The sequence below is a fragment of the Pavona decussata genome, unplaced genomic scaffold (genome assembly GCF_977016875.1).
Source record: "Pavona decussata unplaced genomic scaffold, jaPavDecu1.1 SCAFFOLD_134, whole genome shotgun sequence".
Taxonomy (NCBI): domain Eukaryota; kingdom Metazoa; phylum Cnidaria; class Anthozoa; order Scleractinia; family Agariciidae; genus Pavona; species Pavona decussata.
The window spans coordinates 5,123,712-5,141,320 of NW_028145547.1; the positions used below are offsets into that span (position 1 = coordinate 5,123,712).

The 17,609-nt window shown below is 37.0% G+C and overlaps 1 protein-coding gene across 1 annotated transcript; it reads right to left on the reverse strand.

Annotated features, from left to right (window-relative positions):
- Positions 1-2,134: 2,134 nt before the first annotated feature.
- On the reverse strand, positions 2,135-13,043 carry LOC146467900 (rab-like protein 2A). Its single transcript, XM_085125712.1, has 8 exons — positions 12,891-13,043; positions 12,741-12,770; positions 12,057-12,136; positions 6,769-6,848; positions 6,385-6,496; positions 4,928-5,025; positions 4,556-4,639; positions 2,135-2,410 (listed from the first exon to the last, which is right to left on the reverse strand). Exons 1-8 carry the CDS (start codon positions 13,004-13,006, stop codon positions 2,330-2,332), a joined length of 681 nt encoding a protein of 226 aa, XP_084981838.1. The 5' UTR covers positions 13,007-13,043; the 3' UTR covers positions 2,135-2,329.
- Positions 13,044-17,609: the final 4,566 nt, after the last annotated feature.

Genomic DNA, 17,609 nt, shown 5'->3' on the forward strand with positions numbered 1-17,609 from the left:
TACATCTGCACTCTAAGATTACAGTTGACATACATGCATAACATATAGGAGCATGAATGTCAATAGGGGCTACAATATAACAAACACATGCGACAATAACCAGTGTTAATCCCGCCCTCTTAAAGATCCCATATAAATCTGACAGGGTAATCGTTACCCCTTTAAAGGTACGATTTCTTTCTGAAAGTAGCTTTTACCATATCTATTTTTCCTGAATCATTATGACAAGTCTAAGGAAGCGGGTTTTTTGGGTCTCTTCTGGAGTGAGAATGGATCAGAATGACTGGAATATAAATGAATAAAAAAAACTGGTTCATTCTGCTCCTTGGAATGGCATTCTAATGATTCGAGAACAAAAATAAGTCATGAGTAAAACCGTGCCAAAACGCCATTCGAACTGTTTTTATCCTGGAATGCCCCCCTCCAAAAAACAAAGCAAAATAAAAAACAAACAAAAAAGGTCTGACGATCACCCCGTCATATTTATATGGAGGGATACTGTCCTCCAGTTTAACTGTTGTCTGCTAATACACTTGAGTTATATCATGGTGGTCTTCCCGTAGTGGTCAATTCATTAACTTACTCTTACGAACCACACGTTCAACTTTCAAGGAGAAATCGTAACCCGATTAATAATATGACTGAAAAGGCTTTGATGAGAAGATGTGTTAAACTTCCCTGTGACTTCACATCTCCCAAGCGACCATATGCGAGAGCACGAGGTTCAAGCCCATCCAACCGCAGACAGTTTTCCCACAATTTAACTCTTGATATACCAAACTCAGATTAAACAGGAAAGAGTAGCTTTCCTCGTCAAAGTTGGAACATTTATAACCATTTATCAAGAATTTCGTTGTCTTGTAAACATGTCAGGATTGTTGTATCACATTTGTGAACTGCCCCCGCTGTCGGGGAAAAAACAGATACCGCATGTACATGTACATGCATTTTCGAAACAAGCACCATCTTTGTTTTCCCAAACCTTTTCCCTGCTCTCCAAAAGGTTCCAGATAACAAGATTCCAGATTTTACTACGTCTCAAGATTTTTAGACAACTTTCTCAAGACAGCTGACATACAAATTCTCTTTAGCTGGATTTCCCTCCAAGCCTAAAACACGAGCTTGTACTTAGAAAGGTAAGTACTACATGTATGGCCCACATAGTGTAACCTAGCATAGGGCAGCACCTTCTATTGTTTCGTTTTATGAGGTATTTTGGTCTCGTTTTGGATTGGTATTGATTTCTGTACTTCTTTCTTTTGTTTCACACCATTTCTGCTCTGGTATGCATTGAAGGAATCCAATTTGGCGATTGATGACACTGGACATTTTGTACCATTTTGTTTTGTGCCATTTGTTTTCTCCTGGGACAGACAAGATCAGGTTTCCTAAAGTTCATGGTGTGCCTAGTTCAATGTCACAACATAATATACACACAACAAATAGATTTGATACACGACTTTCAGCAAAGAAAACCTACAGAAGATAAATTTTCTACCAGCAAGTGCTGAATTTCATTTGCATGTAAAGGTCACACTCTTGGATTCAAAAAATGGAATGTGACCCAGGATGAGAGAAAATGGTGACGGGGGGGGGGGGGGGGGGGGGTGTCATTCCAAGTGAATCCAAAATGGCTGCTTACTGTAGATAAAGGAAACCTTCATGAAAAAATGCTGCCGCATGGGCTTACAGATTAGCAATAGAAGGAGAAGGAAAAGGAAACTTTATACCTTAAAATTTTTTAAACATGAAATGCAACAGGAACAGAGAAGGTTAATCCTTTCTTTTCCTAGAGTGCTTTACAATCACACTGATGTTTTAAATTTTTCCCTCCCATTCTTCGCGCTATGAAACATAATTACAATTAAATGAATATTTGGATATTGGCTGATTTACAAAAAGGACATACATTTTGTACAATAAAAATGAATTTTCTCCTGGCCAAAGACTGCCAAGGGAAGCCTTTTGTTTTGAAAAGGCCACAAAACAAAACTTGTTCTTGATTATTAAACCGTCTATTGTTCTTGAATATTTCTAAGTCATACTGTAATACAATGGACATAAAGCGCTTAGAACGCATGCGGATAAGCGCTATATAAGTGTTATTATTATTATTATTCCATTGTTTTGAAGCTGGTTCTCTCACATCGCCATTCCACCACTAGACACACGTACCTAGTAGTCATTTATGATTCATTACAATGTAGATCTTTTAAATATTCTTCACTAATAATTAAAAACTCTAATAAGGGGAAATAAATTACTCTGCATTGAAATATACCACTGACATAAATAGCATTGTACACCACGGAGGATGAATCAGCTGACATCATGTTTTTCCTTCATCTTCGCTGCTTTTCTTATCTGATGAATCATAGTCGTCTTGATTGAGATTCATGTCATCAAAGCTCTAAAAATAAATGATTCGATCTGATAAGCTTTCTGTTAAAGAGCCTAAGAGTCCAACTTCAAGGGGCAGTGTCAGCTAGTTTTTTACTTCAGTGTCACTTTGAAACACCTATTCTAGTGCACCAAATTAAAGAGTCCATTATTGTTTGAACCCATGGCTGACTAAGTAAGAAATAGTTACCAACTTGAAAAAGTTGGGTCAGCATTTTCACATTCTTCCCTACGTTAAGTGTCCAACACAAAATTGGTGCTAACTTAATTTTATCTAACTGGTGAACTAGAAGTATTGCATGGCAATGCATGAGCAAAATATTTAAACATAAATTTAGCAAATTGACGCCTTCCCAAAAAAAAGTTGAACATCCCCCGACACTGTTTCTTTAACTTAAAGTTTTTAAAGAGATAGTGACATGGAATAACATAAAAACATGTAGACATTCTTAGGTCAGGATATGGGATAACATACAACTTGTAACAAATAAACAACAACAAACTGAACTTTAGGAAGAGAGATACACTGTGAAGTCACCTGTAGCACCATGGACACCTCATTAATATGGACACCCCATAATTACAGTGGATAGGAGTTGAAAACCCTCCCAAAGTTTTAACCAGAAGGGTGTCTTAACACTTTTTGGAAAAGTTCCTTTTAAACTCACTTAAACTTTAAAAAATGTATTGTAAACATGTCCCTTGAAAACCCAATTCCTAAATTATTCTGTCCAAAAGCCTGGTCCCTCCTAACAAGAGTTAGTGAGAGAAAAATTAATAACTTTCACATACACTCTCTCCGTGGGCTCATGGGCTAATAAAGGCATTTTGAAAATAAGCGACCTCCTAAACATCCATGGCCAGTTCCTTTCGTTCGAAAACTTCAAATGCAAATATAGCGTTCGCTCTACTTTTCTCGATTATGCTGGTGTTCTTGCGGCAATCCCTAAAATTTGGAAAAGCGAAATCGTAGGTAATCTCACTAACGGCGATAACGAACCAGTTCCATCCCTTGACATCTCCTCTACAAAAAAAGCCCGTGTGATGCTTGCAGAAAGATCCTTTTCTCCCCCCATCGTTGAAATCAATCTTAGAAAACAAGGGTTGAATGTAAAGGCAGTATACGAGCTTCCTTTTAAAGTCACAGTCGAAAACAAACTGAGGAGCTTCCAATTCAAACTAATTCATAACATCATACCCACTAATCACTCTCTTTGCAAAATGAATATAAAGGCTTCTCCAGAATGTGAACGCTGCCTCTTTCCGAACGAAACGCTTATTCACATGCTTTGCGAATGCCCCGACGTTAAAATCTTTTGGAAAGACATAATGTTGTGATGGAATGCTAAGCGCTCTGACAACATTAGTCCTAGGAATACTGAAATCCTGTACGGTTACAAACCTGAAACGACCACCTTCTACGCGTTAAACCATTATCTTCTTATTGCTAAATATCATGTTTTTCTTGCAAGAAACCAGTCTGAGACTCCAAATTTAAAGGTCTTTCTTGCCTTACTAGACAGCAAGATCAAATGTGAAAGACAAATAGCCATTAGAAATTCTAATTACGAAAAATATAGAGCTAAGTGGACCACTCTCAGCAACTACGATGCGTGAAGCACTTTAAGTATGAAAGTTGAGTAAGGGGAATCTTTTATTATCTCTTGTATGTGTGGGTGGGGTGCGTGTGTGTGTTGTGTTAGCATCGTATGCAGGATGACGTAGCACGTGTATTTATTTCGTAATTAGTTAAGAAGAATACAAGCAATGTAAGTACAATTTCTGTAAGTAGGTCAAGCAATGTGATGTAATGTAGTAATAGTAGTGTAACTCAAATAGTCATGTAACGTAGTATTGTTTGTATGTGTCGTTGCTATGAATAAAATAAAAAAAAATCTGAAAAAAAAAAAAAAAATACACTCTCTCCGTAACAGAGACCACGTAGGAAACAGCGAAGAAAAGTACAGCACATGATTCTAGTCACTCCAGTACATTTTCCCTGAATGCTACAAAGGGACAAAGATTATCTAAAAAAATAACCTGAAGAGGGATTGGAAAGACCAATTAATTTTTACTTGCTTACTAAAAGATTTTCAAACAATAGAAGGGTTTCTTCAATTTCTTGATTTATCAAACAAATTATTGAAAAACATACCTCAAGTTCACGAAGAACTTCATCCACGAAATCTGTAGAGTTTTCTTTATACTTCACAGCCAATGCTATAGCTTCTCGAAAAGCCTTTAAAAGAAACAAAAACTAACTTTAACATGCAAATAGGAACGCAGTAAGACTCCTAAACCAGTTACAGTATGTAAGAACTTCAACTTTCCAAATGGGTTTAACCAACGTACTCCCTTAAGAACCAGTCACAGTTTGGCCAAAAGGTAGTTAGGGAGTCCTATAACCTCCAATTTTTGTAGGAGTGAAGCATCACACCCTTCCATTTTCCTGATGGCAACCTAGCAGCAGAACAATGCAATATTCCACTTCATACATTGTAGTAACAGACAGGAAGATTATACATACCTTAACAACATTTGTTCCATCAGACGCAGAAACAAAATAAAATGGAAGACCATGTTTTTTGGGAAAATTAAAACTTTTTTGCGTTATGGTGTAGTCGACTTTAATTAAAAGAGGAAAGTTAAGGAAATAACATGTTTGAAATAAACTTTACACCCCCCCCCCCCCCCCAAAAAAAAAAAAAAAAACAATTTTTAAGTAGATAAAATGTACAAGATTTTCGAGCCAATGTCTGACTCCTGACTCTCAACATTGTTTAGGGAGGGAGGGGGAAAAAGAATTTTCATGTTTTTAAGTAAGAAAAGGCCAAGTGCCCCGAAAGTTTTGGCCAGGATTGTAGCTCAATATAATATAATTATAGCCAAAGGGAGGGTCCGAATTTTAAGAACACTGCAGTTGCAAGGTTCAATAATATAATAATTATCAAGTTAATAGTTTCCTTCACATAATTTTGTCTGTTCTAAAGTTGATTCTTTCCTTAGGTGACCAACATGTACGGTATGTCTGGAAAATGTGTTGGTATGATGCTTATCACCCTTCCCTTAGTCTGCATTGCACAGATCAAGTTTGGTACCACTGGTTGGTTACCAGCCTTTAGAACGATAGGCCCTGGTTCGATTCCTGACCTGGACCAACATTCAGGGTCTTAAAATAACTGAGGAGAAAGTGCTGTCTTTGCTCTGACATCTACAGATCGTTAGACTGTATAGTCTTCTCGAACAAAGAAGAAAAACAGAAGTTTCACAGCACTTTCACTCATGCTCACTCTTGTGGAATGTACAAGAGCCACAAGGGAGGTGACAAATCTGATCCCTGGTGTCTATCTCATGTTCGTTCATTCAATTTACCTTGTTTCACAATCATAAAAGGGGTGGGAACAACAAAACAGACTGATAGCGGCAGCCATAGGCACCTATATAAGCTGATGTCTAGGGCCTGTTTCTCGAAAGTCCAGGTAACTTACCGGGCCCGATAAGTAGATTTTTAAATGTTTTTTTGGCCGATTACACAATGATTTCAGACATGGTACTTAGCAAATGTTTTCATAGAATTGTAACGTTTTAAAATTTAGTATTGAAAGCTAACAAAAATTGACTTCTGTTAAGAAACATTTATCCCCAAAATCACTTATCGGGCCCGATAAGTTACCGCGACTTTCGAGAAAACAGGCCCCTGGTCCTATTTCCCCAGCAAAAATAATGCAAAATTCCTGTTTGTCCAGACCATCATCATCATGATCATGACGATGATCATGATGATGATCATGATCTCAAGTTTCAGAGACATTTTGCAAAACGTTACACTTAAAAACATATGTCAGCCCATAATACTTTATTCACATACATGTACACAGTATAAACAAAATTGCTATCCCAACAACATTACCAACACATTGAATAAAACATTGCTTTATAAATAACTATTACTTTATAGAGAATAAAAGTTGTTGAAAAGGATACCATCTATTTTGTTTGCTATTACTATACAAGGTATGTTTTCTCTGTAATCTCTAAGCTCTTTGTACCATTTTGCCAGATTCTTGTATGTACCTTTCCTTGTGATATCGAAAACCTGTCAAAACACAGCAAAATATATGACAACTTACATGTACAGTTACGTGTATTACCCAGGCGGTTATGGATGTTTTCATTTGTTTTACACTCATTACCATTCAAGATACATGTAACAAGAAAAGATAACTTAAAATTAATTGAGATAAAAATTAACTACAACATATACACCCACAGTCAGTTAAATCACTCTGACTTATATTTTTGAATAAGATTGGGAACTCCCCAGGGTCTTGACACATACTAGCAAACTGTTAAGTTTAAGAAACTTACTAGTAAACATGAATGGGCTTGATGGTAATAAGATGGATGCATGCTGCTAAATCTCTCTTGACCAGCTGTGTCCCAAAAGTCTAAGGAAATTAAGAAAGAAAGTAAACTTAGACATACATGTACAGTGAAAGACAGACATAGACATTCTAAATTTGAACTGACTGCCAGTTGTGGAGCAACAAGAATGCCATCTGTAAACCTGGTCCAACTTGTGGCACAACAAATGTTGCGTTGTATGTTGGGATTGTTTGTTGCACATATTAACATCTCTCAAGGCAATAAATCTTCATGTTAACTGGAGAAATGAGACATCACTTTTACTTTTTGCAACATGAAAAAGTAATTGTTGTGTGATGGGGTGGTAATAAGCACAAAAAACAATCGCAACTTTCAACACAAAATTTATTGTTGCACAAAATCTTGCAGTTGGCCTTTTTAAAGATCCGACAAGTGACTCTGGAGTAAAATTTCAAATACCATTGCCAGTTTAGGACCTGTAAATAATGACTTAAATACACTCACCAAATAAATTCTTGAAATAAAGTCTGCTCAAGATTTATTAAAACATTTCTCTTTCTGACATGCCTTTAGGTTTATTTTAATGAAAATGTAAATTTGGTACTGTTTGGTATTCTTCGAGTATTTTCAATTTGTCAGAACTGGCTAGCCAGACCGGCTAGTCATAAACAGAATGTGCCAATTTTAAAGATAAGTTTTATCCTAGTCCATCAAATTTCTTCAAAAAAGCGTGTACCAGTTTCGGAGTGATTATTTTTCAAGATTTTGCATCACCATCACGGCTTCAAAATGATGCATTAGGTTTACAGACACGTTGGTCTGACAGGCCAGTTCTAGTAAATGGATAGCACTCTTAGTTATTATTTTCTTTTTTAATTAGAAATATTTTTTGCAGAGGGAACAATTTCTAGTGTGAACGACAAGGATTGAAATCCTCCAATCAACAACAGCCTAAGAGAGGGTCAAAATGCACCAATCAACACCAACCAAGGTGCTATTTATACTGTTACGCAATCAGTCGACACCATCGCCTGATGAAGACCAGAAGTACAGTGGTCGAAACGTTGTGATCCACATCTATGTGACTCTATCGTGAGAAAAACGATTAAACTCAGCTATCATTTCAAACCATGATGATGAACACCTTTCATAATATATTTTGTGCCTTTTGGAATTATTAAGGACAGTGCCTACCTTTGCTAACTAGTACACAGGTTTTATGTGCCATGGGATATTCCCAGAAACTTGGTTAATAAAATAATAAACAAAGTTTTTCGAGGCCCCTCCCACGACACAAATTATGGACAGTGCCGCCTCATACACATGTACAAAGGTGTTTGTGTGCATTTTATTGTTAATAATTATGGCAACAGATAACAGCAAGGGCTGGTAGAATCCAAAAGGAAAACTGGGGTAACCATACTTTATTTTTTTGAAAGAAAGCAGCATCTCAGCTGTTATGATACTAGTGGAAAAACCACTCACCGCATTGCCTTGAGGTTAACTTTGTCTAAATTATTGCCTGATAACTGCCCTCCATTTTTGTACACGTACCACATGACATGTTTTGACAAATGAGAATGCGTGGAAACTAACCGGTGGGTTATAATAAGTAAAACAAAGTCATTGATCTGATTTAAGTTTCCTCCTTTTTTCTTGGTTAAAAACCAGCTGTATCATCTGCAATGTACTGTTTGTACAAAATAATAGTTGTGCTTTGAGTACAAATTTGCATATTCACAATGCACTAATCGTACTTGTTCCTCAATGGTGAAAAACTTAATTTCAAGATACAAACATAAATTTGACGTAAAAGCATTAAAGGCACAGTAACTTAGCTTTGCTGCACCTTTCAACAACATACTTCAAACTAACCAACGATTTGCGTGCTTTACTGCTGTCAATCATAAATAAGGCAACAACCGGCTGACCACATTGTAATCAGCTTGTTCTTAACCTACAGTATACCTATATTAATATACAGAGGGACGTGATCATGTCTTGTCTACAAAGAAGAGTAAACTGCAAATGGTGCCTTGTTTTGCAAGCATTTGTTGACGTACGTTCATGAATGATCAATACAATCATGTGTAAGTTTTTAATAAAAGGTAGTGACTACCAAAAGTTATTTTCATCACAGTAAAGAACAAGGAAAAACAGACAGATTTCATCATGTTAATGTACCTGAATAAATTTACCAACTGCTAAAATAAAATAAAAAATTTCTTTGAAACCTTATTTACATTTTTAAGAAAGATTTGCACTGCATCGTCAGAGATTAACTTTATTGATAGTTATTTGCCCTCGACAGTACAACTGTACAATAAAACTAATTGAAAACCAGGCTGTGAATTAGCATATGTAAAGGTGTTCATAATGGCTGTTACTTTCCTTACCTGAGGCAACAAAAGAAGCACTGTGACACGTGAAGCTGCCCTTAAGATTGTGTATCAGATTACACTGTACACTCTACAATTATTGTACATGTACACTAAATGTGCCTTTAAACTTAGTGGACCACTAAGATACAGATCAACAGTGAGAGAAGGAAATGTTTACAACAACATTCCCTAATCAGCACGGTTATCTCCCTTGGCTAAAAAATTAAACACACGCTTGACTTAAAATTAAAAAAAAGCTCTGTTTCAGCTTCCCCCTAGGGGAACCTTTTGCAGCTGCAAAAGGTACAGACAGTTTTGTAACCACATATATGCAAATTAGCTCACAATTTTGACAACTTGAGCACTCCATCGACATACTGTAAAACCAGAACAAAAAATGCAAATGGCAAGGTTTAAACAGTTGTATGGTTCTGCTGAGGATGAAAGCTTAAACGTACTTGACCAAAAGGTTTAAAAAATCACTGCGGCATAACTTTTACATGCCACTAAAATTATAACACCTAACCTTTGGACAGATTACTCATGAAATGAACCTTGGTGCTAACAAATTAAATGTCACAATATGACAGAAGTGTAAAAAAAAATTCTGACAATTTTCTTTTCAGTTAGTTTTGTTAGTTTTGCCAGGTAGGTTCTGCTTTAAAGTCTGCTGCACTATTACATGCAAGTGTGACTAAACAAATTCATGTGAAACTTTGTCCTAAAATTGCCTATTCCAGCAAAAATTGAATTTGAATTTTTCTTCTGCAACAAGACCTTTCCATTCACATAATGTACATGTACATGTACCAAGACAGTCTACAAAACCAACCATGCGCTTGAGAAGTCATCCAAAATTTATTATCAAATTTTAAATTGCAATAAAGCTGATTCAGAATTAATAATTATTGTTAGAAAATCCAAATTCGAATAAAAACAGGCAGTGATCAACAAACAGCACCGCAGGAAAGTATCGCTCTGGAGTTAATAATCTGACCTTAGGATTGCATCTGCAAATTTCAAATTAATCAAAATACAGACTGAAATGTTTTTCTCTGGAGGTGAAAGTGTGAAGATAAAAGTAATTAATGGTAGGAGACAATACCACTTACACTGAACTGAGCTTACATTCATTTGACACACTATAAACCAAGGCTGTGGAAATGAAATCCTAATGGCTGATCTAGACTATACAACTTTTGCTTCTTCTAAAGGTGTTGTACAGCATGTATGTGCCTCCTGTAAGGTGCATTGCTTGCATTATACATGTACAAAAATTTGTATACTTGTAACTCTGACTTGTAAAATTTTTCAACACAATCGCTTTAAAATGTTTGAAAATCCTAAGACATCTAAACAGCTGTTTGTGATAATCATTAGTGAATTGTATAGTTCTGATACGTGTACATGAATATAAGAAACAACATTCATATCAAATGCTATTTTTACAACAAAGTTGTTCCATTGACCTTATACACTGTAATAGGAGCCCAAAGCCCAGAGTTAAGAACACAGGCAGCAAAAGGTAACCAAGACATCCTGTCTACGGCAATATTAAGTCACCTTATTTTAGGTCACATTTGATTGAATAAGAATAAGAGTAAGCGGAAAAAACGTTAGATTTCTCAATTAATTTTAAGTAAACTTGGGAAGACGTATTGGCAAACTTTCACTGATACACATTAATTTAAGAGCCTTTTTGTTTCCAAGTAACTCCCAAAAAATGAGGGATTTCTGGTAATCATTGTACATGTATGTACAGTATCCCTATCCTGGAATAGGGTCAATCAAATGCACCCTAGTTTCTTGGGTGATGTCTCAAGAATACCAGGCATCTCCTACTACACTGCGTGTACATTGGGCAAAATCAAGCAAAAGCATTTCCACAGTCTGAAACTTAGTCAGGTGGCATTTTAGCAACATCTACAAGAAGCACCATTCAATGTACATTATGTATCCCACCCACTGATATTCAAATCTTCGCATTATACAGGATGTTTGTCACATGAACCAAGTTTCAAATGGCTTGTCTCCCACGACTGTTCTATGGCTCAGTGGTAGAGCATCCAAACCATAATTATAGCGATTGTTCTATAGGTTGGTCTCTCCTTGGGAGAGCTCTGATTTTCTATTTTCGAAGTAGGCCTGTGTCACTGACTAACAACAAAAATCTCTCATTTATTCCCCAGGCCATAGTATCTCATTTCATTCAAGAAGAAGAAGCACCCAAAAATGTAGTTTTAAAATAATAGGCGGGCTGACTTATCTTAAAGGGGAAGTATCACGAAAATTTGCTGTCATTTCAAAAGCCAAAAATGTTTGACTGTCAGCAGAAACAGCAAAATAATTGTCGTTTGTTAAAAATTATCACCCCAGTACAATAAAACTGTTGATTCGTGCCTCTGGCCAGAGACAGGGTAGGCCGGTTCCGATTGAAGCTTGAAAAATATTAGGCTAATGTTTTTCAAGTTCTTGCATTTTTGTTTCCAAAATGCACTTGAACAGATCACAAGTTGTTTCTTTCAAGAATTGAGTTGATTTCGTTCCTCTCGTCATTCTAGAATAATATTATTTGGCAGGTCATTGAAGGTCTTATTTCATCATTTTTAACAAAAGATATCAAAAACCCCATGATACTTCCCCTTTAAAAATGCCTTCTTCCCAAAACAGCCAAACATGCAAAACCAAACTTTCAAACATGTACGTAAGGGCACAAGCAAAGTCAAGATTTGACTGTGACTGTTTTGTTGCTCATAAAATTTATGTAAACCAAAGCAGCATCACTTCATTAGCACATACCAGTCAGTCTCGTGGTTTCAAGTTTACGAGTGTTAACTTGTACATAGCATAAACTACATGTAACAGTACTGTTAAACAATTAGTACTCACCAACTCGAACATCAATTCCATCAACAAGGGTCTTGTACTGAAAAAGTGTCAGCGCATATGTTGAGAGCTGTTGTGGTTTACTAAGGTTAATGTCAAGGAAGTTACAAATATATGCACTGCTGAAGAAAATTAATTTATAACAAACAGCAAAGAATATATAGGAAACTCTAACATGAGACAAAATTGCCAATAAAAAAAAAAACAGATTGAAAAGAAAGAAATTTCTAGACCTGTGGGGCTCTGGAATGAGCAAGATTTCGTGAATCTAAAGCTCCGGAAAAGATAACATTTCGCCGAACTGTTGAAAAATAATTGAGTTTATCGCAAAGGGTGACAAAATTAAAATTATCGAGGGCAACGATTGCATATATGTGAAATGTACGTTATTTAAAATAACCAAGGGGAACTCGAGATCGATAGCTAAAACTTCCCGTAAAAGTCAATGACACGAATTTAAACTCCAGACTTCAAAATTTGTATCAAACTACTCAAAATCCCAACCCATTTGCCCAGTTTATGGGACGTAGCAAGTGAGCTTCCGTAAGCTTAAACAAACTCGAATAGAACACTAATAATATCAAACGCCAGCTCTTGAGAAAATCAAAACATTTTAGCTCAATTCCCCTTAACAAGGATAGGTGGATGTTGAAACATTTTATACCACAAGACAAACGCAAAGGATACTATCCATCCATTAGGAATCTTTCAACCAATCTGAAAAGGAAATAGATTCACGCCATATGCCGGTAAGTCAGACGCCACGGTATCATGCACGACTGCGCGGGCAAGTTCAAGTGGTAGTAACACAGAAACGGATCATATAGCCTGACTTACTTGGATTTTCCTACTGCACTGTCTCCTAGGCATATTACTTTTACAGAGCGATCATTACTCATTGTATCTTTGGTTTCATTTTCATGATTGACTACATCGCTAGCCGCCATTTTCATTCCAAGCTTTGCGATACCCGTGATGCCTTACGATTGGGCAATACAACTCGAGCCTCGTTTTCGTAGGATGTTGCTTAGCAACAGATTGAACAGCTGCCCGAGGACTTTTGTTCGATAATTAATATTTGTCAGTTTTTTTAATTGTGTTCAATAATGAGCAAGGAGCCCTTTGAAAATCATGTAAACTTGCTTTTTGTCTATTGCTTATGCTCAATGCCGACAAGATAATTTGTTTGGTGTAAGATATTAATTTCAGGAATCTCCAGAATATCTTTTCACAAAAAGTTAAGTACGGGTTCAGTGCTTTCCGTTCAGCTCAGTAAACATGTATCTAAATTGAATATATAATATGCCTGGAAAAAAAAATAGGAACTGAAGAGAATTATTATTAGCAACATTTTTTTTTTTCAAAGAGGCTTTAATTATAACAAGAGCGCCCGTGATCTTGACATTTTGTTTGCCCAAATTGCTGAAAGAAAAATTAATCAACACGGCAATTCAATTTTGGCTGTGAAACTTACCAGCACAAAGTAATTGGCTCAAATGTATTGATTTCTACGTCCATCCCATAACAAAATAATCAAACGTACAGCCTCATTAGGAGGAAATATATGGCCAACGAAAATTAAATATACATGTAGTCTAAATATAGTCTTCATGTTCCGAGAAACAGAACGCAAAATAATGCGCGGATAGGGCATGTAAGTTATCTGAAGTTATACGACAGGTATTTTTTTTTCTTTTTTGCAGGTTGCAGCTTGAAATCTACTGAATCTAGCTGATGTAAAGAATCATGGTAATAAAAGACTAAGTAAACGCGTTTATAAGTAACGCCCCATAATGAACTATGTGGTTTATGTGAAAAATACGGTTCACCGGCCAGGACTCGAACCTCGGCCCCGTGCATTCAAGGCACACGTGATAGCCAAATGACCGCTACATTCCATAGGACTGATTACACCACTTGCATTACGGGGTCACTCACTCAACACGGAGAGGCTGCTTTCACTATGAATAATGAAAGGAGGGAATTTTATACTAAGCGAATCACCAATATTTTACTTGCAATCGGCAATGGCCTGTTATGAAAAAAGACTGCCAATTCAGTTTCTTGAGAATCGTAGCACGAGTCAAGTTCTTGCCCGAGTCATATTTATATTCGATCCAGTCGGCATTAAACTTTTATTTTTCGATTTTCTTTTTCTTTTTGTGTATTCTGATTGTTATTCTCATTTACATAATGATGTAGTAGTAAACAGAAAGATTAATTGTCTGGTTTGCAACATTTTTCGTTATTGATCACCAGAGCCCGGCATTGCCGCTGTTATTCAGCTGCTGCTGTAGAATGATATACGACACCCCTCAGTGTTCATAAATTTTCTATTTTGCATACACCTGCAGCAGAGATCCCATAAACGGACGGTGAAGGGATATCACCTGCCACTCACGGCGCCATCTTGAAGTTCGTCCACAGGACACCCAAGATACCCAGAATAGAACCTTTACCCTTCGCGGGCAAAATGTTGACGGCCATGTTTTCTTTTCTTTATATATTGTACGTGTGCTTCATAAGGTATAGTGGAAAGCTTTAGTCACCAACTGAGAAACAAACACTGACAAAGCCTTTCAGGAAAATCATAGATGGCGAGAATGAATGGCGGAGGAATGGGGTGGATTTAATTTGTTGAAAAAACTACTACCAACAGAGCTCTCAAGTTGATTTGTTGGCAAATAGTGAGATCTTCGACGGCGTAGCCGTTGTTTGTGATGCGGCAGGCGTCACCCTGCTAGGGGGGAAATTTTGAAAAATGGAAGTAGCTAACACGTGTTTTCCTTCATTCTGAGCAGAAATGTGATGCTTTAAAAGCAACTGTTTAGATCCCAGAAATTTATTTTTTATTGGACCAATATCAACTCTTTCTTAACAGTCTGACTTACATGTATCTAGAAGTCAAATTAACGTGTTATAACGCTTGTTCTAGATGCTGTCAGTCTGATCACTGTCTAAGAAAGCTTCTGATCTCCGGTTGTTTTGCCTGTTCCTAGGCGAGTGCAGTGTACCCATCGCTAGCAATATGGCGCTTAAGGTCTGCTTCTCCTTGATGGGCACACGACATAGCACGATTGCAAACATTACAGTGGGATACAGATTTGTCTGAAGTGACACAAGCAACAAAAGGATACTTCACTATCCGGTCTTTGTTGAACTTGTTTTTGTATTTTCCCGCCTCGCAAAATTGGCCTTCTTCACGACAGGAGAGTCAGAGTCCGACTCTGAACTGGAATCCGCCATTATGTGTGGAGAGTCCACGTAACCGGTCTGCGATCAGCATATGTGAACAAATGCAATAGTCATTAAACCCACTGACCAGAAAAACGCTGTCCTAGCCCTAGTAACGGCCTAATATCAGTAGGATCCGGAGAAAACCTTAGAGCTTATTGGGCCTAACTTTACCCTTTTCATCCCAATCGGTAACACATATATGCGACGAAAACACCGTTCTTGCTTCTATGAATTGCTCCATGTTTAACTTAAGCTACAACGTCATGATAATGTGTGAATGGCACGAGCTGATGTATATCAGTTGCCATCATCAAACCCAGCAAACCGACTACACCTCCCGATTTTCGCTGCATATCACCGTTCGTTTGGCAACAACTAAAGCGCTAAATGCCAATTTTTCGGCCAAATAATAACACCAAAAATTATACCTATTTATCGTCAATTTTTAATCCAAATAATTTGTTCAAAAATGAAAAGTCTACATTTACAGCAAACCTTGAGGTTCAGAATTCAAAAAATTACGGCCCTTCGGACCTAAAAGAAAAGGGGGGATCGGGCGCCTCCATCCGTCCAGGCAGGGAATTGTCTGCGCAAAGTTTCCGCCATTGCCCATTGATTTCAGTCTTCAGTGCCCGACAGGGCTTGCCGGCCTGGTTACTAAGATGGTCTGGCCAACTGGCCGTAGTGGAAGTGATCAAGCCGGCTGCAAACTCGTCGGTAACACAGAGGGCCGGATAGAAACTACATTTTTTTTTATTATTGTCCCTAGGAATTATTTTAGAATTCTACACAGACTCCTTGTGTGTACAGCAGCTTGTCACGGGACAGATTGTGTAGAATACACAGACGTCAAAGGAGGTGTTCAGCTTGCTTCAATTCTCTTCAGAAGTGAGCTTCTCAAGGTACAGTTTCGAATCGGAGTATGGTTTCCAGAATATTAAATATGGTTTACTGAACGAATATGGTTTACAGAATCTGATCATGGTTTACAAAGCAACTCTATTTATGTCAAATGGTCAGTTAAGTTAATTGCTAGTGGTTTTTTGGAACATAAACGCTGGTGAAAAATTGTATAAAACTTAGAATTCCTTATGGGTCACCGTCTGAATTCCGATCGAGAACAACAAGGTGAAGTCGCTAGTTCAAAAGGTATAACTTAATGTAAGTTTGTATCGAAGAAGATTTGAGTTCAAAGAAGTAGAATCTAGCTTGTAGAGCTAATAACAAGGAACAGAAGGAACTCAAAAGGTGTCAAGTTGCGCGAGTGGACCAAGATTTTAATGTCTAATGAGGGTGATGAAACCGTCATTCTGGCTTATCAATATTCGAGTTTCGGCTGAAAAGAGCGAGCGGTCGCGTGTCTTGAACAAACGGTTCGTTAAGAAAAGATCCCTTATTGTTCGGACCTTGCAGGTGAAAAACACCTTTAAAGGATGTAATGAGTTTCGTGGTAAATTAATGGCCTTATGTTTAGTTACCAAAAAGCGTAAAGAAAAAATGCCTTATTACCGTTCACAATACAAGAAGTTAATATACTTATATCTAAATCGTAAGCGCAGAGAACGAAAGAGATAGAAATAGTTATATTTGTTCATTTGTTTGCTTAAATCTGCTACACGCATCCACCTTTTGTTTTGCACGTGTACCGTGGGTATTGTAATTGACTTTATGGCATTAAGAAAACATCCCAAAACAAACTTGGATTGTTCTAGATTCAACTGAAAGTCTAGTCTCTCCTTTGTTTTACGCACACTGACAAAAACCCGAAAAATCTTAAAAATGTAAATAATTTTGAAAACGAGCCAATTTATTGAAAGCAGTTTAGAAAGCGAACTGAGTTTCCCGAAAGCAATTAAAAAGCGAATGAATATTTAAGCTTACAGCGAAGAGTCAATATAATGCATTGTATAAAGTTTAACATTGTGTTTATTCAATAATATCGTGCCTTTTTAACTGAACAAGTTTTAGAATTTCTATAAGAATAAGTCAAAAATATATGTTTACAAGCTTTCACTTCTCGATCCCAAGGTCCAACGCGTTCATAAGACTTCACGGCGTGTAAAGACTTCGATGCGAATGGAAAGAGCTGAAAGCTAATTATCTTTTGGGTGCCAGAGGTTATTTTTCTTTTTTCGCGAGAGAAAGAGAGAACCGCGCGGAGACAACGAGCCAGGGTACATTTAAACTAGAATCTGACTAAAGACACGTATGCAAAATTGCAAATACTGAGATTAAAATATTAAGAAGTTAATCTTTATTCTTCCGCAGTAATTGTAATTCAATTGGTATTGAATGCATAGGAAAAAGTTTTGTTTTATC

Coding starts and splice junctions, on each gene's coding strand:
- LOC146467900 (XM_085125712.1), bottom strand. CDS start 13,006: ATGAAAATGGCGGCTAGCGATGTAGTCAATCATGAAAATGAAACCAAA. Junction 12,137..12,740: donor AGATTCCTAATGGATGGATA/GTATCCTTTGCG, acceptor CATTAACCTTAG/TAAACCACAACAGCTCTCAA. Junction 2,411..4,555: donor AAGTTCTTCGTGAACTTGAG/GTATGTTTTTCA, acceptor ATTTATTTTTAG/AGCTTTGATGACATGAATCT.